The sequence below is a fragment of the Manis pentadactyla genome, chromosome 3 (assembly GCF_030020395.1).
Source record: "Manis pentadactyla isolate mManPen7 chromosome 3, mManPen7.hap1, whole genome shotgun sequence".
Lineage (NCBI taxonomy): Eukaryota > Metazoa > Chordata > Mammalia > Pholidota > Manidae > Manis > Manis pentadactyla.
The window spans coordinates 140,497,956-140,524,403 of NC_080021.1; the positions used below are offsets into that span (position 1 = coordinate 140,497,956).

At 38.4% G+C, this 26,448-nt stretch overlaps 1 protein-coding gene across 10 annotated transcripts in view; it reads left to right on the forward strand.

Moving 5' to 3' along the window:
• Positions 1-26,448, forward strand: part of KIF27 (kinesin family member 27) — a 147,889-nt gene that overhangs the window by 84,178 nt on the left and 37,263 nt on the right. For all 10 annotated transcript variants that reach the window (XM_057498536.1, XM_057498539.1, XM_057498537.1 and 7 more), the window contains 2 exons: positions 5,415-5,591; positions 8,405-8,620. In XM_057498536.1, the coding sequence (XP_057354519.1) occupies positions 5,415-5,591; positions 8,405-8,620 (393 nt within the window). The remainder of the gene's footprint in view (positions 1-5,414; positions 5,592-8,404; positions 8,621-26,448) is intronic.

Here is a 26,448-nt window from a genome sequence, read left to right on the forward strand (position 1 = left end):
GCTTGATATAGTCCCACTTGTTCATTTTTGCCTTTGTTTCCCTTGCCCAGGGAGATATGTTCATGAAGAAGTCACTCAGATTTATGTCCAAGAGATTTTTGCCTATGTTTTTTTCTAAGAGTTTTATGGTTTCATGACTTACATTCAGGTCTTTGATCCATTTGGAGTTTACTTTTGTGTATGGGGTTAAACAGTGATCCAGTTTCATTCTCTTACATGTAGCTGTCCAGTTTTGCCAGCACCATCTGTTGAAGAGACTGTCATTTCCCCATTGTATGTCCATGGCTCCTTTATCGTATATTAATTGGTCATATATGTTTGGGTTAATGTTTGGAGTCTCTATTCTGTTCCACTGGTCTGTGGCTCTGTTCTTGTGCTAGTACCAAATTGTCTTGATTACTGTGGCTTTGTAGTAGAGCTTGAAGTTGGGGAGGGAGATCTCCCCCACTTTATTCTTCCTTCTCAGGATTGCTTTGGCTACTCAGGGTCTTTGGTGGTTCCATATGAATTTTTGAACTATTTGTTCCAGTTCATGGAAGAATGCTGTTGGTAATTTGATAGGGATTGCATCGAATCTGTATATTGCTTTGGGCAGGATGGCCATTTGTACGATACTAATTCTTCCCAACCAGGAGCATGGGATGAGTTTCCATTTGTTAGTGACCTCTTTAATTTCTCTTAAGAGTGTCTTGTAGTTTTCAGGGGTATAGGTCTTTCACTTCCTTGGTTAGGTTTATTCCTAGGTATTTTATTCTTTTTGATGCTATTGTGAATGGGATTCTTTTCCTGATTTCCCTTTCTATTAGTTCATTGTTAGTGTATAGGAAAGCTACAGATTTCTGTGTGTTAATTCTGTACCCTGCAACTTTGCTGAATTCCGATATTAGTTCTAGTAGTTTTGCAGTTGAGTCTTTAGGGTTTTTTATGTACAATATCATGTCATCTGCAAATAGTGACAGTTTGACTTCTTCTTTACCAATCTAGATTCCTTGTATTTCTTTGTTTTGTCTGATTGCAGTGGCTAGGTTCTCCAGTACTATGTTGAATAACAGTGGGGAGAGTGGGCATCCCTGTCTTGTTCCTGATCTCAGAGGAAAAGCTTTCAGCTTCTCGCTGTTCAGTATGATGTTAGCTGTGGGTTTATCATATATGGCCTTTATTATGTTGAGGTACTTCCCCTCTATGCCCATTTTGTTGAGAGTTTTTATCATGAACGGATGTTGAATTTTGTCAAATGCTTTTTCAGCACCTATGGAGATGATCATGTGGTTTTTGTCCTTCTTTTTGTTGATGTGGTGGATGATGTTGATGGATTTTCGAATGTTGTACCATCCTAGCATCCCTGGGATGAATCCCACTTGGTCATGGTGTATGATCCTTTTGATGTATTTTTGAACTTGGTTTGCTAATATTTTGTTGAGTATGTTTGCATCTACATTCATCAGGGATATTGGTCTGTAGTTTTCTTTTTTGGTGGGTCTTTGCCTGGTTTTGGTATTAGGGTGATGCTGGCTTCATAGAATGAGTTTGGGAGTATTCCCTCCTCTTCTATTTTTTGGAAAACTTTAAGGAGAATGGGTTTTATGTCTACTCCGTATGTCTGATAAAATTCCGAGGTAAATACATCTGGCCCGGGGGTTTTGTTCTTGGGTAGTTTTTTGATTACCAATTCAATTTTGTTGCTGGTAATTGGTTTGTTTAGATTTTCTGTTTCTTTCTGGGTCAGTCTTGGTAGGTTGTATTTTTCTGGGAAGTTGTCCATTTCTCCTAGGTTTTCCAGCTTGTTAGCATATAGGTTTTCATAGTATTCTCTAATAATTCTTTGTATTTCTGTGGGGTCCGTTGTGATTTTTCCTTTCTCGTTTCTAATTATGTTGATGTGTGTTGACTCTCTTTTTCTCTTAATAAGTCTGGCTAGAGGCTTATCTATTTTGTTTATTTTCTCGAAGAACCAGCTCTTGGTTTCATTGATTTTTTCTATTGTTTTATTCTTCTCAATTTTATTTATTTCTTCTCTGATCTTTATTATGTCCCTCCTTCTGCTGAATTTAGAGCTCATTTGTTCTTCTTTTTCCAATTTCGATAATTGTGACGTTAGACTATTCATTTGGGATTGTTCTTCCTTCTTTATATATGCCTGGATTGCTATATACTTTCCTCTTAAGACTGCTTTTGCTGTGTCCCACAAAAGTTGGGGCTTTGTGTTGTTGTTGTCATTTGTTTCCATATATTGCTGGATCTCCATTTTAATTTGGTCATTGATCCATTGATTATTTAGGAGCATGTTGTTAAACCTCCATGTGTTTGTGAACCTTTTTGCTTTCTTTGTACAATTTATTTGTAGTTTTATACCTTTGTGGTCTGATAAGTTGTTTGGTAGGATTTCAATCTTTTGGAATTTACTAAGGCTCTTTTTTGTGACCTAGTATGTGGTTTATTCTGGAGAATGTTCCTTGTGCACTTGAGAAGAATGTGTATGGTGTTGCTTTTGGATGTAGAGTTCTATAGATGTCTATTATTAGGTCCATCTGTTCTAGTGTGTTGTTCAGTGCCTCTGTGTCCTTACTTATTTTCTGTCTGGTGGATCTGTCCTTTGGAGTGAGTGGTGTGTTAAAGTCTCCCAAAATGAATGCATTGCATTCTATTTCCTCCTTTAATTCTGTTAGTATTTGTTTCACATATATCGGTGCTCCTGTATTGGGTGCATATATGTTTATAATGGTTATATCCTCTTGTTGGACTGAGCCCTTTATTATTATGTAATGTCCTTCTTTGTCTTTTGTTACTTTCTTTATTTTGAAGTCTGTTTTGTCTGATACTAGTATTGCAACACCTGCTTTTCTCTCTCTGTTGTTTGCATGAAATATCTTTCTCCATCCCTTGACTTTTAATGTGTACATGTCTTTGGGTTTGAGGTGAGTCTCTTGTAAGCAGCATATAGATGGGTCTTGCTTTTTTATCCATTCTATTACTCTGTGTCCTTTGATTGGTGCATTCAGTCCATTTACATTTAGGGTGATTATTGAAAGATACATACTTATTGCCATTGCAGGCTTTAGATTCATGGGTACCAAAGGTTCAAGGTTAGCTTGTTTACTACCTTACTGTCTGACTTAACTCGCTTATTGAGCTATTATAAACACAGTCTGATGATTATTTCTTTCCCTTCTTTTTCCTCCTCCTCCATTCTTCATATGTTGGGTGTTTTGTTCTGTGATCTTTTTAGGAGTGCTCCCATCTAGAGCAGTCCCTCTAAGATTCCCTGTAGAGGTGGTTTGTGGGAGGCAAGTTCCCTCAACTTTTGTTTGCTTGTCTGGGAATTGTTTAATCCCTCCTTCATATTTAAATGATAATTGTGCTGGATACAGTATTCTTGTTCAACGCCCTTCTTTTTCATTGTGTTAAATATATCATGCCATTCTCTTCTGGCCTGTAAGGTTTCTGTTGAGAAGTCTGATGATAGCCTGATGGGTTTGTCTTCGTAGGTGACCTTTTTTCCCTCTCTGGCTGCCTTTAATACTCTGTCCTTGTCCTTGATCTTTGCCATTTTAATTTTTATGTGTCTTGGTGTTGTCCTCTTTGGATCCCATCTCTGGGGAGTTCTGTATGCCTCTGTAGTTTGAGCAATGATTTCCTCCCCTAGTTTGGGGAGGTTCTCAGCAATTATTTCTTCAAAGACACTTTCTATCGCTTTTTCTCTCTCTTCTTCCTCTGGTACCCCTATAATGCGGATATTGTTCCTTTTGGATTGGTCACACAGTTCTCTTAATATTGTTTCATTCCTGGAGATCCTTTTATCTCTCTCTGCATCAGCTTCTATGCATTCCTGTTCTCTGGTTTCTATTCCATCAATGGCCTCTTGCATCTCATCCATTCTGCTTATAAATCCTTCCAGAGTTTGTTTCACTTCTGTAATCTCCCTCCGGACATCTGTAATCTCCCTCCGGACTTCATCCCTTAGCTCTTTCATATTTCTCTGCAGCTCTGTCAGCATGTTTATGATTTTTATTTTGAATTCTTTTTCAGGGAGACTGGCTAGGTCTGCCACTGCAGATCCTTTCTCAGGTGTTGTTTGTACTTTCTTGGACTGGACTAAATTTTTTTGCCTTTTCATGATGATAACGGTGGCTGTAGGCAGGTTGCAGGTGTGTCAGCTGGGAGAAGAAAGTCCTTTCCTGCTTGCTGGATGCCTTGCCCTTCTCTGCTGCCTGTGATGGTTACCCACACTCCTGGAGCAGCCACCGGGTTATTCCCCTAAGCTGCTGTGGGCGGGGTCTCCATCAGAGCAGCACAGAGTCCTGCACGGAGTGGCAGGCACACCAGGTGTGCTCCTCTGTGCTACAGTAGCGGCTTTTGTGTCTGGCCTGGGCAGCTGTGTGTTGGGCTGGGATTCCAGTTGGCTGCTGGGAGCGCGCCTGCTCCCTCTGGCTCCGCTGCTGGTGTGCACGGGGCTTTTCTGCGCAGGCTTCTACCGGGCTCTGGCTTCACTGCCGCTGGTGCACACGAGCCGCTTCCGGATTGTTAGGTCACGCTGCTGCAGGCTAGCACAAGCCTCTCCTGCAGTGCACGGATCTGCTCCCGGTCCCTTCTGGTGCCTCCGCCCCCGTCGCGCGCTGCCACTCTCCCGCTACTGTGCCGGTGTGTTGGAGTCCGTGCCAGTTGGAGGAACGACTGGCAGGCTGCTTAGTGCCGTGAGGGGCTTCAGAGCTGCACTGCCTCCCTGGTGTTTATGGAGCCTAAGTTTCCCCAGTATTCCCATCTGCCCGGACAAGTTTGTCCAGCTATGGGGGTCCCTGTCTCTTTAAGACTTGCAGAAAGCACTCACTTTTGTTTTGTCTCAGGGGCACCGGTTGCGGGGACCTGCCCACAGGTTTTGCTTTTCCGTTTCTCTAATATCCAGCACCCCATGCACCTTGTGTCTGCGTTCCAGGTACGGATTTCTAGAGATGGTTGTTTAGCAGTCCTGAGCTTTCACTCCCTCCCTGTTCTGACTCCTTTCTTCCTGCCGGGTTTTGGGGTGGGGAAGCATTCGGGTCCCACCTGGCCGTGGTTCATATCCTACCCCCTTCATGTGATGTTGAGTTCTCACAGATGTAGATGTATCCTGGCTGTTGTACTGCATCCACTGGTGCCTCTTTTAGGAATAGTTGTATTTATTGTATTTTTATAAATATATATGTTTTGGGAAGGAGATTTCCTCTGAACTACTCACACCGCCATCTTCCTGTGATCCCTCTAGTACTTAAATTTTTAAGGTGTTTCAAATGGTACTTAGATTTTTTTGTTGAAGATGCTTTATATAGTTTTAAATGTTCATTTAAGGTGTTTTAGCCAATCTGAAACTATATTACCATATAAATTTGATGGCAGAACAGCAACAAATGATATACCATTTCTTTGGAATTTTAATATAGAAATTGGATGAGCAAAAGAAATGGTTAGATGAAGAAGTAGAGAAAGTTCTAAACCAACGCCAAGAATTAGAGGAGCTGGAAGAAGACTTAAGGAAACGGGAAGCCATAGTTTCTAAGAAGGAGGCCCTGTTACAGGAGAAGAGCCACCTGGAAAATAAGAAGCTGAGATCTAGTCAGGTATTCCATTTAATGTGCTCTTTGATTCTGGTTGTAAGTCATATAAACTATCATTTTTTTCTCTAAGTAAATCATACCGCTGTGAAGTTAGAAACCAGAGACTAGTCTTCTGGTTTTCAGTGTGTTTTGCTTATTAGTGTTTATATAATGACTGTCACTAAAATCGATTGTAATTTTGAAGTCAAATGTTCAGTGTTCTGCCAGGTATGATTTATTTATTATTAACTCTTTTGATGTATTAAAAATTATGGTAAAATATGCATAACATAAAATTTAACATTTTGATCAATTTTAAGCATACAGTTCATTAGTTACATTCACAATGTTATACAACCATTACCACTAATCCCAAAACTTTTTTTTACCCCAAATAGAAACTCTGTAAGCATTAGTCAATAATTGTCCATTTCCCCTGGTAACCTCTATTATTAACTTTAGTGGATATTTAAGAAATAAATTTGTATTGTACAGAGAATATTGGTAATTTGAAAAAACAGACGTGAAAACACTAGCTATACTACCCAAGGTTAGGGGTTTGCAGGGTTCCTATAAAAGAAAGAAGATTTTATGTAGTGAAGATTTGTTTTTCAAATCATAAAGATTTGGGGACCTTTCCAAAAATTTTTGTGGGAGGACTTGGATTTTACAAACCAGTCAAAGTGGTTTGATGAGGAATTTACATCAATTTCCAATTTTAAAAAAGGGATAATTATGGAGCGAGTAGAAGGGCCAGTAGATACTTTTTTGGACATGGCTATATATTCTCAACACTAGCAGCACCAGAATCTAAAAATGAAGTTGGCTTGCCCCAGACTTGAAGGGGACTTTCTACCCAAAAGCTTTGCCTCCAGCCAGGCTGGAGTCCAAGGTCAGTTACTGCGTCATGGAGCAGAGAGGATCAGTGAACTGCCTCTTAGGAGACCTGCCTTTCAGCCAGCACCTAGGCCAGTAGGATCTGAGTTGCTGGTGGTGCGTTTTAACCTCTCTGCCTCAGTGTAACAGGAAGATAAGCATGGGGACCTGTACTTACCTCTGCTCTGTCCTCCATTCTCCAATTATGTTGAAACAGCTATTAGCACCAGGTCATTGAACACAGGGGTAAGGGCAGCCTCTCCAACCAGCCTAGCTGTCAGTGCTATATCCAGGTAGCTTGCTCACACTGGCTGCCAGGGTCAAGTTTTAAAACTGCCCCTCAAAACATGTAAATGACAATAAAGGAGATTAACACATTAAAATATCAAGTGAGTAAACAGAATAAAATAACCTGGGCCTTTAAGATATGTTCTGTATAACAAAAGAAGAAAAAGGAAAAATTGAAAAGGAATGAGGAAGAAATCCTTTTTCCTGAAGTAAGTTTACGTCATGACACAGGGGAAAAAAAAAGTTTTCTAGTTTCAACTAGATGTAATATTTAGGAAGCAAGAACATCCTGAGATAAGTACAGAGTACAAATAGATGAAACCCACAGTAGATTAAGGCAGTATTGAGTTTTTGAAGATTGTTTTAATGAAACAGAAGAGAAACTTGAGACTGATATACTGCTGGGTTCTTTTCTGAACAAAAGGCATAAAAAGATTACATTATTTTTCATTGTTTAAGAAATACTTATAGCACTTGGTCATGATCATATGCATTTCAGACAAGGAACACAACATGTAAAAAACCTGTCTTCATACCATATACAATTCAAAATGGGTCAAAACCTAAGTATAAACTTAAAGTATAAAAACTTTTAGAAAATGTAGGTATAAATTTTTGTAACATTGACTTAAGCAATGGTTTCTTGGATATTATACCTAAAACAAAGCAACAAAAGAAACAGAGAAATTGGACTTCATCAAAATTAAAAACATTTGTGATACGAAGGACACCATCAAGAAAATGGGAGAAGATATTTGCAAATCATATATCTGGTAAAGAACTTGTATCAAGCATATATAAAGAATTCTTAAAACTCAATAATGAAAAGACAACCTGATTAAAACATGGGCAAAGACTACAATAGATATTTCTCCAGAGAAATATGCAAATAGCCAATAAGCATGTGAAAAGATGTTCAACATCATTAGCCATCAGGGAAATGCAGTCAAAACTTAAATGAGATAGTGGTTCATACCCACTAATATGGCTATAATCAGAAAAACAGATAAGTATTGGTGATGAAATGAAGGAATTGGAACATTAATTCACTTCTGGTGGGATTTTATAATGTTGCAGTTGCTTTGGATAACTATCTTGCACTTCCTCAAAAGGTTAAACATAGAATTACCACATGTCCCAGCCATTCCAGTTGTACATATATATCCAAGAGAAGTGAAAGCATATGTCCACACTAAAACTTGCACATGAATGTTCATAAAAGCTGAAAAATGAAAGTCCAAATATCCATTAGCTGATAAATGGATAAGTGACATGTAATACATCCATACAATGGAGTATTATTCAGCAAGAGATACATGCTGCAACATAGATGAATCCTGAAAACATTAAGTGAAAGAAGCCAATCCCCCAAAAATATGTATTATATGATTCCATTTATATCAGTGTCCAGAACAGACAATTCCATAGAGACAGAAAGTAGAATAGTGGATAGTTGGGGGCTTGAGGAAGAAACAGAATGACTGCTAGTGGGCATAGGGTTTCTTTTTTGGGGGTGATAAAAATGTTCTAAACTTGGTGATAGTTGTACAACTCTGTTTATATATACTAAATATCACTGACTGTATTTTAGGTGACTCTATAATTTTTCCTAATTTATATGCAGTCTGGATTTCTAGTAACTATTTTGGGGATATCTGGTTGTGTCTTTTTAGGCCTTAAATACAGATAGTTTGAAAATATCAACTCGCCTGAATGTGGTGGACCAAGAATTGTCTGAAAAGAATGTGCAGCTCCAGAGCAGCACAGCTGAGGAGAAAATAAAGATATTAGAACAAGTTCAAGACCTCCAGAAAGAAAAGGATCAGCTACAGAGACGAAGAAACAGTGTGGATGAGAAACTTAAAAGTGGAAGCGTGCTATCACCTGAAGTAAGTCGGTATTCTTTGGAACCGGATGTGCTGTATGATGGATCACTTGGATAATTTCCTCAGTCTTTGTCACTTAACCATAAAAATGATAAATCTGGCAAATTTTGTTCCCTTGAGACTTTGTCAGATATAATGAGTGTACCTGATACCTGTTTGGCACCATAGCCATGCTTGGCCAAAGACTACGATGTCCTCAGAGAGAGGTCCATGAATGTACCCTTCTGGGCATTGCCAGGGACTGACACTCTCCTTGAATATGGCCTTTCTCAGCCAGGGTTTCTCATCTGAAATCACAGAACATAGAAAATGACTTGAGGGACTTTTTCTCAGTTCTTCCAAAAGAGCACCTCCCTTCTCTCTTCTCTTGAATGAAACTAGGTAATTCATTATGAGCAGTGGATGCCAAAAGCATCCAGGGTTTGTTCTTTTGGCCCAACGTTTGCAAAGACATAACAGCAGGGATACTAAGTCTCAGCCAAGGAGATGCATAAAATTCAAATCCCAATAAAAATACCTTTTAGTTGGAGTTTTCATTTAGGGGAACATACTGCTTCTTTCATCTTTATTTTTTTTAACTACGTAGAAGATGATTCATTTATTGACTATCAGATTGTCCCAAAGTTTGTCTTTTTTCAGAATTTTACTACAATTGGCAATGGTACCTATACCTTTTTTTATCTGACTAAGATGAATTTTGTGCCTGAATTTTCTCTGCAAATATTTATTGTTGGTGTCCTGTCATTACCAAAGCAAGAGAAAACTGCTAAAAGAAAGTAGCTGGGAATCATGCATCTTGCTCAGTGTTGTAGTATTATAGATTGGAGGAAGTGTGAGGGGAAGTTCATGGGGCAGGTTAAGAATAGGAGAAAGGAGAAAGGACTTCATAAAATTAGATTATTGCTCAGTGAGTTGATGAAAGGAATTGAAGGCTAACTTGACTGCGGCTATGTGTTGTTATAAACTAGGCCCTGTTTTGTAACGTGGGCAGGTGTGCAGAAGATTAGCAAATCAGGCTGTCTTCCTGAGGCTTGTGCTCCTGTTAAATTGAGTTCCCCACTTGTAGACTGGAAGGTATGAGAGCCTAAGATATTGCAAAACATATGAGTATTTAAGGAATTCTTGCCTGCCTGGGACTATTATTAGGCCTCATGGAAGAAACAAAACAGTAAAAAACATGTTTCCCTTGAGAAATTCGTACTCTATCTGGGGAAAAGAGACAGGAATATAAGAGAACTAAGTTGTGAAGAACATAAAAAAGCATTATGGATAGTGTAAGAAAGCTATGCCTACTATATTATTTATTACAAAGCAATGCAGTGATCATTTGGGGCAAGATTCATTAAGGTAGGCTTGGTGGATTGCAATCTTGAGCTTGATTATGAAAAACATGATATTGGTAGATAGAAGAAAGGCCATTTTAGATAGAATATTGTTAAATAAGGCATAGAGATGGGAATGAGCAAATTATGTTTGCAGAAGGGTAGTGGGTCCATTATTATCATGAAGAAACATTAAAATTTCTCTCATGTGGAAGAGAGAATGTGTCCATTTCTATCTCATGGAACTAAAATATTATTCTGGGTTTTGTGGTGAAAATACAGCATGGTGCATGATTCCTATTTAGCAGCTGCTCTGGATTGGCTTGAGGGAACAATGAGCCTCCTACAACTGGTAAGGTTCCCATTAGTCACTGGGCATCTGGGCAGCCACCTTCCACATGCTTGTTCTGCCAGTGCTCCTCTGAAGGCTCTGCTTTCACCACTATTTTAAAGCCAGGATTCATCTTAGCAAATAGATCTGGCACTAAGAGATGATTGGGAACAGGAGATTCTGATGTTACACCAGGTACAAATTAAATGTACGTGGAATGGTTTGCAGTTTAGATGTCTTTATACTAGCATAGAATTATTTTTTCTTTTTCTACAGCAAATTATTTCTCCTAATTGTATTACTCTGTGGGAAGTGATAGAGTTTATTTTGTATCACTACACTAGTACAGGATTACCCAACAATTTGATACAGGCAAATCACCTCCTTTTTTGGGTAAAATCCAAAACTAAAATTAAAAACTTGAAACTCTCTTTTTCCAACAATGAAGAGCAGTTGCCTAGTTAAATGGGGAAGAAAATTTGGAAGAAAATATAACAACTATTGTATCTATGTATATTTCACTTTTTAAGCTTTCAATTTCATGTTTTGTCATTAGGTCATGCATATACTTTATACAGGAATTATATAAATATATTCAGTGCTTGGTCAAAAGCTTTTGCTTCAGGGGGATTCTGGGGAAAAGATGGTGGAGTAAGAAGGCAAGGTACAAACCTCCTTCCAGAAACATAGAAAACATGAAAATACATCAAATAAAAATAAACCTGAAAATGACTTGAAAACTGCAGAATTGACTATCTACATCTGGGGAAGAAGAGAAGACCTCACAGAAAAGGGTAAAACAGTGAAGCCAAGATCTGGTGGGTTCCAAGCCCTCTCCCCACCCCAGCCCACAGGGAGAAGGAAGAGAAACAGAGCAGGGAGGGAGTAGGAGCCCAAGATCACTGAAAAATTGGCTCTGGAGATCTGCTCTGGGAACATGAACCCACATTACATGGTGCTCTGGTGATTAGTGGGGCTGGACAACAAAGATAGGCAGAACCCGAGGGGGCTGAGATCCCACCTGCTTGTGGAGAACAGGCACGCTCTACTGCCCTACTGAAATAAAAGCAAAGTGGGCAGTTTGAAAGACTTACCAACATCAGGAGGGTGCCAGAGGACAGAGGTTACACAAAGCACTCTGCTCAGGAGAAAGGGCAGGTAGACAATACCTTCCCAGCCCACCCTCCACCCAACAGGTTGGGAACTCTCAGGAGCCCCAGACTCTCCATCCCCCTCATTGGCAACGCAGCCATAAGGCTCCTCCCTGTGGCATGTGGCCTGTGGATGGCCCACTTGGCCAGGCAGCAATGTCAGACCTTGCTGCTCGGTAGGCAAAGGGAGACCCTCCCAGCTTTCTCCACCTTGTTTTGGCCCAGCTGGGGAAGTGCTGTGGGAGCCAGCCCCAGGAGCTCCTTCCTCTGGGCAGGCACCCCCCCCTGCCTACCTGCAGCCCCTGCCCTTGCTACAGCCCAGCAGAGGGCAGCTCCACCAACAACTGCAGTGGCAGAGCACTGAGGCTTCTCCCAATGTGCACGACCAGCAGATGGACCACACAGCCTGCCTGAAATCAGATCACTGCAAGCCAGACAGAAAGGAGCCCCACCCACTGCATGCCAACAGCTGGGACTTCTGCACTGGAAAGTGAAGTGTCTTGAGCTTCTGGGCACTAGAGGGCACCTCCTCCACAAAGTTATTACTCCATAGGAAACACTGAAAAAATGAAGAGTCAGAGGAATTTGTTCCAAACAAAACTACAAGACAAAACACTAGAAAGAGGCCTGCATGGAGCTGAAATCACCAATCTTCTTGATCAAGACTTCAAAGTTAAAGTGATAAACATGCTCACAGATCTATGGAAAAATATTCAAAATCTCAGGGGGGACCTCAACAAAAAGATAGATGACCTGCAAGAATCATGCAGAGCTGAAGAATAGAGTATCTGAAATGAAACATACAATGGAGGAATTTAATAGCAGACTTTCAAAGGTTGAAACTTTGTAAATGGTACAGAAATTAGGGAGCAAAAAAACAATGAAGCCAAAAAACAGAAAAAGGATCTCTAGGACTGAAAGAATGTTAAGAGAGCTGTGTGACCAATCCAAACAGAACAACATTCGCATAATAGGGGTACCAGAAGGAAAAGAGGGAGACTTAGGGATAGAAAACCTCCTTAAGGAAATAATTGTTGAAAATGTCCCAAATCTGGAGAAATAGACGCTCAGGTCATGGAAGTGCAGAGAGCCCCTAAGAAAAGGAAACCCAGCAAGACAACAAAAAGACATACAATAATTGAAATGGCAAAGTTCAAGGACAAGGAGAGAATGTTGAAAGCAGCCAGAGAGAGAGAAAAGATTACTTATAAAGGAAACCCCATCAGGCTGTCAGCAAACTTCTCAGCAGAAATTTTACAGGCCAGAAGGATGACATGATATATTTAATGTACCAAAACAGAAGGCCCTCCAACCAATAATCCTCTACCCTGCAAGATTATTTAAATTTTAGGCAGGGATTAAACAATTTTCATATCAACAAAAGTTGAAGGAATTCACCACCACTAAGCCAGCCCTACAGCCCTACAAGATATGTTAAAGGGACTGTTGTAGATGAAATGTTCCTAAGGCTAAATAGCTGTTGCCTGTGAAAATAAATCCATGGTAAGAGTAGTAGACCAATTAATTACCAAGCAAACACGAAATTAAATCAACCACTCACAAAATCAGTCAAGGTATACACAAAAAGTGCAGAATATGACACCTAATACATAGAGTAGAGGAGGAGGAAGAAGAAGGGGTAAAAAAAAAAGTACTCCTACGTTGTGTTTGAAATAGAATAATCAATAATTTAAGATAGGCTGTTAGATAGTAAGGAAGTAACCATAAATCTAAAGCCTACAAGATACACACTCACACACCAAAAAAAGAAAGAAAGAAAATCTAATTACAACATTAAAGAAATTCATCAAATAATAGGAGTATAGGAGAGGAAAAAAGGAACAGAGAAGAGAGATAACAAGAAACAACTACTAAAATGGCACTGAATGCACTAATCAAAAGACACAGAGTGGCAGAATGGTTAAAAAACAAGACCCATCTATATGTTGTCTACAAGAGAGTCATTTCAGACCCAAAAACATACACAGACTAAAAGTGAAGGGTTGGAAAAGATAGTTCATGCAAATAATAGGGAGAAAAAAGCAGGAGTAGCAATACTCATATCAGACAAGTTAGATTTCAAAACAAAAAGTAATAAGAGACAAAGAGTAATAATAATAAAGGGGTCAGTCCAACAAGAGAATATAACCATTATAAATCTCTATGCACCCAATGTAGGAGCACCTAAATATGTAGAACAAATACTAACAGAATTAAAGGAGGAAACAGATTGCAACACATTCATTTTAGAAGACTTTAACACGATTCACATTAATAGATCAAATAGACAGAAAATAAGTAAGGAAACACAAGCACTGAACAATACATTTTGATCAGATGGACTTAATAGATATCTACAGAACACTCCATCCAAAAGCAACAGGATACTCATTCTTCTCAAGTGTACATGGAATGTTTTCCAGAACAGATCACATACTAGGCCACAAGAAGAGCCTCAGTAAATTAAAAAAGATAAAAAATTGTATCAAGCATCTTCTCAGACCACAATGGTATGAAACTAGAAATAAACTACACAAAGAAAATAAAAAGACCAACAAACACACAGAGGCTAAACAACTTGGTTCTAAATAATCAGTGGATCAGTGTGGATAAAGTGAAGGTTCCTATGGCCAGGATTGTCACCTGGCCCTGGTTGGCTAGCTCACTACACATGTGTGGGCAGTATGTTGTTATTGAATCTATATAAAGAACTCTGTCCAGTGCTCTGGGTGACGTGGTGGCAAAGCTGCATGGCTGCAGGAGAGCAGAGACTCAAATACTGGCAGTGCCAAGGACAGAGACTGGCTTGCTGCATGCAGATGCATTCTGAGTGGGCGGGATTCTAGTGATTGACCTGCCACTGTGGAAATAAAGTTGGGTATAACCCTTTCACCCCAAGAACATTGCACTGTCATTTCTTTGGTCTCATTGAATCCATAGTGAACTTATCCAGGGCTGAAACCCACTGGCAAGACAATCAGTGAACAATTTAAATTGAAATCAAGCAATGCATGGAAACAAATGAAAACAAAACCACAACAGTCTAAAATCTTGGGAGATGGCAAATGCAGCTCTAAGAGCAAAGTACACAACAATACAGACTTACCTCAAGAAACAAGAACAATCCCAAATAAGCAGTCCAAATTCACAATTAAGAAAACTAGGGAAAATGAAGAAAGACCAAAGGTAATAGAAGGAGGAAAATAATAAAGATCAGAGAAGAAATAAATAAAATAGAGAAGAATAAAACAACAGAAAAATAATCAATGAAACAAGGAGCTGGTTCTTTGAGCAAATAAACCCCTAGCCATACTTATCAAGAAAAAAAGTGAGTCTACACCCATGCACAGAATCAGAAACAAAAAGGAATAATCACAATGGATACCACAGAAACATAAAAATTATTAGAGAATATCATGAAAAATTCTATGCCAATAAGTTGGACAACCAAGAAGAAATGGACAGCTTTCTAGAAAAATACAACCTTCCAAGACTAACTCAGGAAGAAACAGAAAATCTGAACAGACCAATTACCAGCAATGAAATTGAATTGGTAATAAACCAACTACCTAAAAACAAAACCTGGTCCAGATGGCTTCACAGCTGAATTTTATCAAACAATTAAAGTATTCCAAAAAGTAGAAGAGGGAATACTTGCAAACTCATTCTATGAGGCTGACATCACTCTAATACTAAAACCAAACAAAGGCAACACAAAAAAAGAAAATTACAAGCCAGTATTCATGGTGAACATATATGCAAAAATCTTCAACAAAATAGCAAACTGAATTAAAAAATACATCAAGAAGATCATCCATTATGACCAAGTGGGATATATTCCAGGGATGCAAGGATGGTACAATATTTGTAAATCAATTATCATACACCACATCAACAGAAAGAAGGACAAAAACCACATGATCATCTCAATAGATGCTGAAAAAGCATTTGACAAAATTCAATATCCATTCGTGGTAAAACTCTTAACAAAATGGGTATAGAGAATACATAACTCAAAATAATAAAGGCCATCTATGACAAACCCACAGGCAACATCATACTTAACACCAAAAACCTGAAAAATTTTCCTCTAAGATCAGGATCAAGACAAGGATGCCCACTCACACCACTTTTATTCAACATAGTACTGGAGGTCCTAGACACAGCAATCAGACAACACAAGGGATAAAAGTCATTTACATTGGTAAGGAAGAAGATAAACTGTCATTATTTGCAGATGACATGATATTATACAAAGAAAATCCTAAAGACTCCACCAAAAACTATTAGAACTAATAATTCAATTCAGCAAAGTTGCAGGACAAAAATTAAAACACAGAAATTGGTTGCATTCCTATACACTAACAACGATTAGCAGAAAAAGAAATCAGAAAACAATTCCATTTACAATTGCATCAAAAGAATAAAATACCTAGGAATAAACCTAACCAAGGAGGTAAAAGACCTTTACTCCGAAACCTATAAGACACTCATGAGAGAAATTAAAGAAGACATCAATAAATTGAACTCTATCCCATGCTCATGGATAGGAAGAATTAATAATGTCAAACTGGGGGCCAGCCCAAAGCAGGATACAGATTCAATGCACTCCGTATCAAAATTCTAACAGCATTCTTCAATGAACTAGAACAAATAGTTCTAAAATTCATATTGAACCACAGAAGACCCTGATTGGCCAAAGCAATCCTTAGAAAGAATAAAGTTGGAGGTATTATGCTGACTTCAAGCTCTACTACAAAGCCACAGTAATCAAAACAATTTGGTACTGGCACAAGAACAGACCCATAGATCAATGGAACAGAATAGAGAGCCCAGATATAAACCAACACATATATGGTCAATTAATATATGGTAAAGGAGCTGTGAATACACAATGGGGTAAAGACAGCCTTTTAAACAACTGGTGTTGGCAAAACTGGACAGCTACATGTAAGAAAATGAAACTGGATTATTGTCTAACTCTGTAAACCAAAGTAAACATTAAGTGGATCAAAGACCTCAATGTAAGTCATGAAACCATAAAACTCATAGAAGAAAACAAAAGCAAAAATCTCTTAAATATAAACATGAGCAACTTTTTCCTGGACACATCTCCTCAGGAAGGGAAACAGAATAAAAAAATGAACAAGTGGGATTACATCTAACTAAAAAGCTTCTGTATAGCAAAGGACACTATTAGTAGACCAAAAAGGCATCATACAGTATGGGAGAATATATTCATAAATGATTATCTAATAAGGGATTAACATCCAAAATATATAAAGAACCCATACAACTCAACACCCAAAACGAATAACCTGATTACAAAATGGGAAGAGGACCTGAACAGACATTTCTCCAAAGAAGAAATACAGAAGGCCAATGGGCACATGAAAAGATGCTCCACATCACTAATTATCAGGGAAATGCAAATTAAAACCACAATGAGATATCACCTCGCACCAGTTAGGATGGTCACCATCCAAAAGACAAGAAATAAGAAAAGCTGGCAAGGATGCAGAAAAATAGGAAGCCTGGTACATTGTTGGTGGGAATGTAAATTAGTTCAACTATTGTGGAAAGTGATATGGAGATTCCTCAAAAATAAAAATAGAAATACCATTTACCCAGGAATTGCACTCCTAGGAATTAACCCAAAGAAAACAAGATCCCTGATTCAAAAAGACATATGCACCCCTATGTTTATCCTGCACTATTTACAATTGCCAAAATATGGAAACAACCTTAGTGTCCATCAATAGAGGAATGGATAAAGCAAATGTGGTACATATATACAATGGAATATTATTCAGCCATATAAAGAAAAAATTATGCTATTTGCAACAACATGGATGGATCTAGAGGGTATTATGCTCAGTAAAAGCAGAGAATGACAAATACCAAATGATTTCACTTATTTTTGGAGTATAAAAACAAAGCAAAACAGAAGGTACAAAATAGCAGTCTCATAGACACTGGAATGGACTAGTGGTAACTAAAGGAGAGGGGTTGGGGAGGGTCTAGGAGGGAAGGCGATTAAGGGGTACTATAATTCGCAGTCACAATATAGGCTGGTCACAAGGATGGTAGCACAGCACGGAGAATACAGCTGATGATTCTAACGTCTTACTACGTTGGTAGTCAGTGACCACACTGGAGGAGGTGAAGACTTGATAATATCAGTAATATTAATAATATGGGTGAATGTTGAACCACTGTGTTGTGTATTTGAAACTAACATGAGATTGTATATCAATGACACTTTAATAAAAAAAAAGTTTTTGTTTCAGTTTTTTCACTGAGAGGGATGAGTGATCTACAAGTGTTTGGAGACCACTATTTCAGGTCCTTGTTAATTCAGTCCCTGGACGAGCAGCAGCATTACCTGGGAACCTATTAGAAGTGCAGAGCCTCAGGCACCCTGAATTGTAAATCTGCCATTCTAAGAAAATCCCAGGTGCATGTTTGAAAAGCAGTGCTCTACGATAAAGCATAGTCAGCTCTTGATAATCTTTGGTTTGAGATGTGGCAATTTTATTTTTAGTTAAGGTATCATTGATATATAATCTTATGAAGGTTTCACATGATCAATATTGTGGTTACCACATTCACCCATGTTATAAAGTATCCCAACACACTCCACTGCAGTCACTGTCCATCCATGTAGTAAGATGCTATAGAGCCACTACCTGTCTTCTCTGTGCTATTCTGCTCTCCCCATGAGCCCCCTACATTATGTTTGCTAATCATAATGCCCCTTAATCCCCTTCTCCCTCCCTCCCCACCTACCCTTCCCACCACCTTCCTTTTGGTAACCGCTAGTCCCTTCTTGGAGTCCATGAGTCTGATGCTGTTTTGTTCCTTCAGTTTTGCTTTGTTGTTACACTGCACAAATGGGTGAAGTCATTTGGTACTTGTCTTTCTCCAGAGTTGTGGCAAATTTTTCATCCTGGGACAGTTTCTTATTGCCACTCATCTTGTCAAGTTATACATACTGCCAGTTTAGAGAGAACCATGAATATTTATATGCCACAGCCTCACTGGAGTGGGCTATCCTCAGGGATCTGTAGTCACACTCTCTTATACTATCTCGGTGCTTCCTTAACTTAAATCCAAAACTACAGAAACTAAATTTCTACCAGGTTATTTTCAGCCACATATAAAGGCAAACTTAACATATTTGTTTTTGGTAAAATATAATCTTAGCATGCATTCAAAAGTCAAATATGTTCTTTAGATAATTCATTTTTATTTTCTGGTTCCTCTTACTCATTCACCCAAATACCTTCAGGATTTAAATTTGTTTTCCTTAAAAAGGCGACTGTTATTTTCTTTTCCTCATGGAGTGATCATTAAGTCATCAAATTCTTAATGGTTAGTGACTGCACAAAGAAATACAATGGCTGTTGAACTTTTTTTTTCAAAATGGCACATTTAGATTTTATAAAATGGCTTTAAAAACATTTTTTTCTGCTATCATTAATATACACTTACATGAACAACATTGTGGTTATTAGACTCCCCCCATTATCAAGTCCTCACCACATACCCCATTACACTCACTGTCCATCAATGTAGTAAGATGTTATAGAATCACTAAATCTTCTCTGTCCTATACTGCCTTCCCTGTGCCCCCCCATTCATCATGTGTGCTAATCATAATGCCCCTTTTTCCACTTATCTCTCCCTTTCCACCCATCCTCCCCAGTCCCTTTCCCTTTGGTAACTGTTAGTCCATTTTTGGGTTCTGTGAGTCTGCTGCTGTTTTGTTCCTTCAGTTTTTGCTTTGTTCTTATACTCCACAGATGAGTGAAATCATCTGATACTTGTCTTTCCCTGCTTGGCTTATTTCAATGAGCATAATACCATCTAGTTCCATCCATGTTGTTGCAAATGGTAGGATTTGTTTTCTTCTTATAGCTGAATAATATTCCATTGTGTATATGTACCACTTCTTCTTTATCCGTTCATCTACTGATGGACACTTAGGTTGCTTCCATTTCTTGGCTATTGTAAATAGTGCTGCAATAAACATAGGGGTACATCTGTCTTTTTCAAACTGGGCTTCTGCATTCTTAGGGTAAATTCCTAAGAGTGGAATTACTGGGTCAAATTGTATTTCTATTTTTAGTTTTTTGAAGAACCTCCATACTGCTTTACACAAATGTTGAACTAATTTCCATTCCCACCAGCAGTGTAGGAGGGTTCCCTTTTCTCCACATCCTCAACAACATTTGTTGTTGTTTGTCTTTTGGATGTTGGCCATCCTAACTGGTGTGAGGTGATATTTCATTGTGGTTTTAATTTGCATTTCTCTGATGACTAGCGATGTGGAGCATCTTTTCATGTGCCTGTTGGCCATCTGAATTTCTTCTTTGGAGAAGTATCTGTTCAAATCCTCTGCCCATTTTTTAATTGGATTATTTGCTTTTTGTTTGTCAAGGTGCCTGAGCTCTTTGTATATTTTGGATGTCAACCCCTTATTGGATATCTCATTTATGAATATATTCTCCCATACTATAGGCTGCCTTTTTGTTCTACTGATGGTGTCCTTTGCTGTACAGAAGATTTTTAGTTTGATATAGTCCCACTCTTCATTTTTGCTTTTATTTCCCTTGCCTGTGGAGATATGTTCATGAAGAAGTTGCTGGTGTTTATATTCAAGAGAGATTTTTTTTTAATTTTTTGAGAGGGCATCTCTCATATTTATTGGTCAAATGGTTGTTAACAACAATAAAATTCTGTATAGGGGACTCAATGCACAATAATTAATCAACCCCAAGCCCAATTCTCAACAGTCTCCAGTCTTCTGAAGCATAAAGAACAAATTCTTACATGGTGAACAAGTTCTTACATAGTGAATAAGTTCTTACATGGTGAACAGTGCAAGGGCAGTCATATCACAGAAACTTTCAGTTTTGATCACGCATCATTAAAAAAAAATAAAGGAGAAATGTGGGATTCACATATAAATCAAGTATAAAAATCAAATGAATAATCACATCTGACTTGATTGTATATTCAAGAGAGTTTTGCCTATATTTTCTTTTAAGAGTTTTATGGTTTCATGACTTACATTCAGGTCTCGATCCATTTTGAGTTTACTTTTGTATATGGAGTTAGTAATCCAGTTTCATTCTCTTACACGTAGCTGTCAAGTTTTGCCAACACCAGCTCTTGAAGAGGCTGTCATTTCCCCATTGTATATCCATGGCTCCTTTATCATATATTAATTGACCATATATGCTTGGGTTAATATCTGGACTCTCTATTCTGTTCCACTGGTCCGTGGGTCTGTTCTTGTGCCAGTACCAAATTGTCTTGATTACTGTGGCTTTGTAGTAGAGCTTGAAGTTGGGAAGGGGGATCCCCCCTGCTTTATTTTTCCTTCTCAGGCTTGCTTTGGGTATTTGGGGTCTTTTGTGGTTCCATGTGAATTTTAGCACTATTTGTTCCAGTTCATTGAAGAATGCTTTTGGTATTTTGATAGGGATTGCACTGAATATGTAGATTGCTTTAGGCAGGATGGCCATTTTAACAATATTAATTCTTCCTATGCAAGAGCATGGGATGAATTTCCATTTATTAGTACCCTCTTTACTTTATCTTAGGAATGTCTTGTAGTTCTTTCACTTCCTTGGTTAGGTTTATTCCTAGGTATTTTATTCTTTTTGATGCAATTGTGAATGGAATTGTTTTCCTGATTTCTCTTTCTGTTAGTTTATCATTAGTGTATAGGAATGCAACAGATTTCTGTGTATTAATTTTATATCCTGCAACTTTGCTGAATTCAGATATTAGATCTACTAGTTTTAGAGTAGATTCTTTAGGGTTTTTTATGTACAATATCATGTCATCTGCAAACAGGGACAGTTTAACTTCTTCCTTACCAATCTGGATGCCTTTTATTTCTTTGTGTTGTCTGATTGCCGTGTCTATGCCCTCCAGTACTATGTTGAATAAAAGTGAAGAGAGTGGGCATCCTTGTCTTGTTCCTGATCTTATAGGAAATGCTTTCAGCTTCTCATTGTTAAGTATGATGTTGCCTGTGGGTTTGTCATATATGGCCTTAATTATGTTGAGGTACTTGCCCTCTATACCCATTTTGTTGAGAGTATTTATCATGAATGGATGTTGAATTTTGTCAAATGCTTTTTCAGCATCTGTGGAAATGATCATGTGTTTTTTGTCCTTCTTTTTGTTGATGTGGTGGATTATGTTGATGGATTTTCAAATGTTGTACCATCCTTGCATCCCTGGGATGAATCCCACTTAATCGTGGTATATGATCCTCTTGATGTATTTTTAAAATTTGGTTTGCTAATATTTTGTTGAGTATTTTTGCATCTATGTTCATCAGCTTCTCGCTGTTAAGTATGATGTTGGCTGTGGGTTTGTCATATATGGCCTTTATTATGTTGAGGTACTTGCCCTCTATACCCGTTTTGTTGACAGTTTTTAACAAGAATGGATGCTGAATTTCATTGAATGCTTTATCGGCATCTATGGAGATGATCATGTGGTTTTTGTCCTTCTTTTTGTTGATGTGGTGGATGATGTTGATGGATTTTCAAATGTTGCACCATCCTTGCATCCCTGGAATAAATCCTACTTGATCCTGGTGGATAATTTTTTGATATATTTTAAAATTCGGTTTGCTAATGTTTGGTTGCGTATTTTTGAGTCTGTGTTCATCAGGGATATTGGTCTGTAATTTCCTTTATTTGTGGTGTCTTTGCCTGGTTTTGGTATTAGAGAGATGCTGACCATGTAGAATGAGTTTGGAAGTATAATCTCTTCTACTTTTTGGAAAATGTTAAGGAGGCTGGGTACTAGGTCTTCACTAAATGTCTCATGAAATTCAGCAGTGAAGCCATCTGGTCCAGGGGTTTTGTTCTTAGGTAGTTTTTTGATTACCAATTCAATTTTGTTGCTGCTAATTGGTCTGTTCAGATTTTCTGTTTCTTTCTGGGTCAGCCTTGAAAGGTTGTATTTTTCTAGAAAGTTGTCCATTTCTTTTAGGTTATCCGGTTTGTTGTCACATAATTTTTCATAATATTCTCTAATAATTATTTGTATTTTTGTGGTGTCCATAGTGATTTTTCCTTTCTCATTTCTGATTCTGTTTATGTGTGTAGACTCTTTTTTTTTTCTTAATAAGTCTGGCTAGGGGTTTATCTATTTTCTTTATTTTCTCAAAGAACCAGCTCTTGGTTTCATTAATTTTTTCTATTGTTTTATTCTTCTCAATTTTATTTATTTCTTCTCTGATCTTTATTATGTTCCTCCTTCTGGTGACTTTGGGCTTCATTTGTTCTTCTTTTTCCAGTTTCAATAATTGTAAACTTAGACTATTCATTTGGGATTGTTCTTCTTTCTTTAAATAGGCCTGGATTGCTATATACTTCCCTCTTAGAACTGCCTTTGCTGTGTCCCACAGAAGTTGGGGCACTGCGCTGTTGTTTTCATTTGTCTCCATATATTGCTTGATCTCTGTTTTAATTGGTCACTGATCCACTGATTTTTTAGGAGCATGTTGTTAAGCTTCCTTGTGTTTGTGAGTCTTTTTGCTTTCTGTGTACAATTTATTTCTAGCTTTATACCCATGTGATCTGAGATGTTGGCTGGTGCAATTTCAATCTTTTTGAATTTACTGAGGCTCTTTTTGTGGCCTAGTATGTGGTCTATTCTGGAAAATGTTCCGTGTGCACTTGAAAAGAATGTGTATTCTTCATCTTTTGGGTGTAGAGTTCTGTAGATGTCTGTTAGGTCCGTCTGTTCTAATGTGTTTCAGTGCCTCTGTCTCCTTACTTATTTTCTGTCTGATTGATCTGTCCATTGGAGTGAGTGTAGTGTTGGTCTCCTAGAATGAATGAATTACATTCTATTTCCCCTTTTAATTCTGTTAGTATTTCTTTCACTTATGTAGGTGCTCCTGTGTTGGGTGCATAGATATTTATAATGGTTATATCCTCTTGTTGGAATGACCCCTTTATCATTATGTAATGTCCTTCTTTGTCTCTTGTGACTTTCTTTGTTTTGAAGTCTGTTTTGTCTGCTACAAGCACTGCAATACCTGCTTGTTTCTCCCTCTTAGTTGCATGAAATATCTTTTTCCATCCCTTCTCTTTTAGTCTGTGTATATCTTTGAGTTTGGAGTGAGTCTCTTGTAGGCAAAATATAGTTGGTTTTTTTTTTTATCCATTCAGTGACTCTGTGTCTTTTGATTGGTGCATTCAGTCTATTCACATTATGGTGATTATTGATAGGTATGTACTTACTGCCATTGCAGGCTTAAGATTCATGGTTACCAAAGTTTCAAGGGTAATTTCCTTACTATCTAAGAGTCTAACTTAACTCACTTAGTATGCTATTACGAATACAATCTGTGGGTTCCTTTTTTTCTCCCTCCTTTCTTCCTCCTCCATTCTTTATATATTAGGTATCATATTCTGTACTCTTTGTCTATCCCTTTATATTATCTCTGGCGACAGCTATTTAACCTTAGGAACACTTCCATCTATAGTAGTCCCTTCAAAACACACTGTAGAGATGGTTTGTGGGAGCTAAATTCTCTCAGCTTTTGCTTATCTGGAAATTGTTTGATCCCTCCTTCAAATTTAAATGATAACCTTGCTGGGTATAGTATTCTTGGTTCAAGGCCCTTCTGCTTCATTGCATTAAATACATCATGCCACTCCCTTCTGGCCTGTAAGGTTTCTGCTGAGAAGTCTGATGATAGCCTGATGGGTTTTCCTTTGCATGTGATCTTATTTCTCTTTCTGGCTTTTTTTAATAGTCTGTCCTTATCTTTGATCTTTGCCATTTTAATTATTATATGTCTTGGTGTTGTCCTCCTTGGTTCCCTTGTGTTGGGAGATCTGTGCACCTACATGGCCTGAGAGACTACCTCCTTCCCCAGATTGGGGAAGTTTTCAGCAATTACTTCCTCAAAGACACTTTCTCTCCCTTTTTCTCTTCTTCTTCTTCTGGTACCCCTATAATACAAATATTGTTCCATTTGGATTGGTCACACAGATCTCTCAGTATTCTTTCATTCTTAGAGATCCTTTTTTCCTCTGTGCCTCAGCTTCTTTTTATTCCTCTTCCCTAGTTTCTATTTCATTTATCATCTCCTCCACCATACCTAATCTGCTTTTAATACCATCCATTGTATTCTTCAGTGATTGGATCTCCATCCTAAATTTGTTCCTGAGTTCTCAAATGTTTTTCTTTACCTCCATGAGCATGTTAATGATTTTTATTTTGAAATCTTTCAGGAAGATTCATGAGGTTCATTTCTTTTGAATCTTTCTCAGGTGTATTCATAATTTTGCTTTGAATCAGGTTCCTTTGACATTTCATAATTTGTCTGTGGTGCCCTCTAGTGTCCTGAAGCTCTTCTCTCTGGAGCTGCTCAGCCCCTGGAGCAATGTTGTCGGGGGTTGCAGGGGAGTGGTGTTGGTGCTTGGAGGAAGGAAAGAGGTGTTTCCTGCTTCCTGGGTACTATGCCTATCTCCATTGCCAGAACCAGTGGGCAGGGCTTCCCTCTGGCTGGCCTGACACTAGGGCAAGGGTTGCCAGTTTACGAGCCTGAGCCAGGTGCCGGCTAGCCAGGAGGAAGGCACAGCAGGCTGTGTATCATGGTCGGGGGCCTTGGAGCTGCGTAGCCAGCCAGGGGGATGTTGCAACTGAAGATCACTTAAGCTCCCAACCTGCTGGGCAGAGTGCATTCAGACAATTTGTCCACCTGTCCTTTCTCCTGAGCAGTAAGCTCTGTGTAATCCTTGCCCCTTTAGCAGAACTCTCACTGTTAGGAAATCTCTCAGACTGCCCACCCAGACCAGCTGGATATGAATCCCTATTTTCCACAAACAGCTGGAATCTCCATCTCTCCAGGTATTCCACCTGTCTTAGCTTTCCAACTGCACCCCTCAGAGCACCATGCAATGTCAGTTCATGCTCCCAGAGCATATCTCCAGGGCTAGTTGTTCAGCAGTTCCAGGTCTCCACTCCCTCCCCGCTCTGTCTCTCCTCCTCTCACTGGTAAGCTGGGGTGGGGAAAGGGCTTGGGACCCATTGGGTCACAGCTTTGGTACATTAGTCTGTTCCGTGTGGTCTGCTCCTCTCTCCAGGTGTATGCAGTCTGGTGCAGCCTTCTTTCCTGTTGTTCTTTCAGGATTAGTTGTATTAAATTATATTTTTGTATTATATGTGGTTTTAGGAGGAGGTCTCTGTCTCACCTCTCACACTGCCATCTTTAATCCCTGTTCCTGTTTCTTGCACAGAGTTCCTAAAACCATTGGAATTGCCTAATTCTAAAATTGCTTTTAACAGTAATTATTCAACTTCCCACTGGAATAGGTTTTACATACCTTTTCCCTGAATTCTAGAAAAGGAATTCCAAAAGTCAGTATAACTATTCTTTATGTAAATCAAAAATATTAACATCATTTTCTTTTCAAATGCTGGGGGGAGGAGTGGAGAGAAATATTTGGGTCACATAACCAGACATATGAAAATATTTTTTTCTCCTCTTCATTAACTCATTCACCAGATACTTATTGAGTTTAAACTGTGTGATATATACTGTGTTAGGCAGTAAGGACATGAGTATGGATAAGACAGTCTGCCCACAAGGAACTGAAATTTGAGGTGATCTCTACCACACATAGAGGTATACAGAAATATATATGTAAATCTCTCGAAGACCGGAATAATTTCTCACCATAGGTTTGGATACCCCTAAATGAGATATTATTTGGATAGTTCAAATCACTGCTAGGTTTTCTGACAGTGATTCATTAGATTTTTTTCTCTGGCATATGAAAAAAATGTTACGCTGTCTCATTTATAATGCCTATATTTTCCTTCTAACAACATTTCATAGGAATCTTCTGAAATGTTGCCTGTCCTTAAATCCACTTTTTTTTTTTTAGATAAATATTTTTTATTGAAGGGTAGTTGACGCACAGTATTACATTACATTAGTTTCAAGTGTACAACACAGTGATAAAACATTTATAT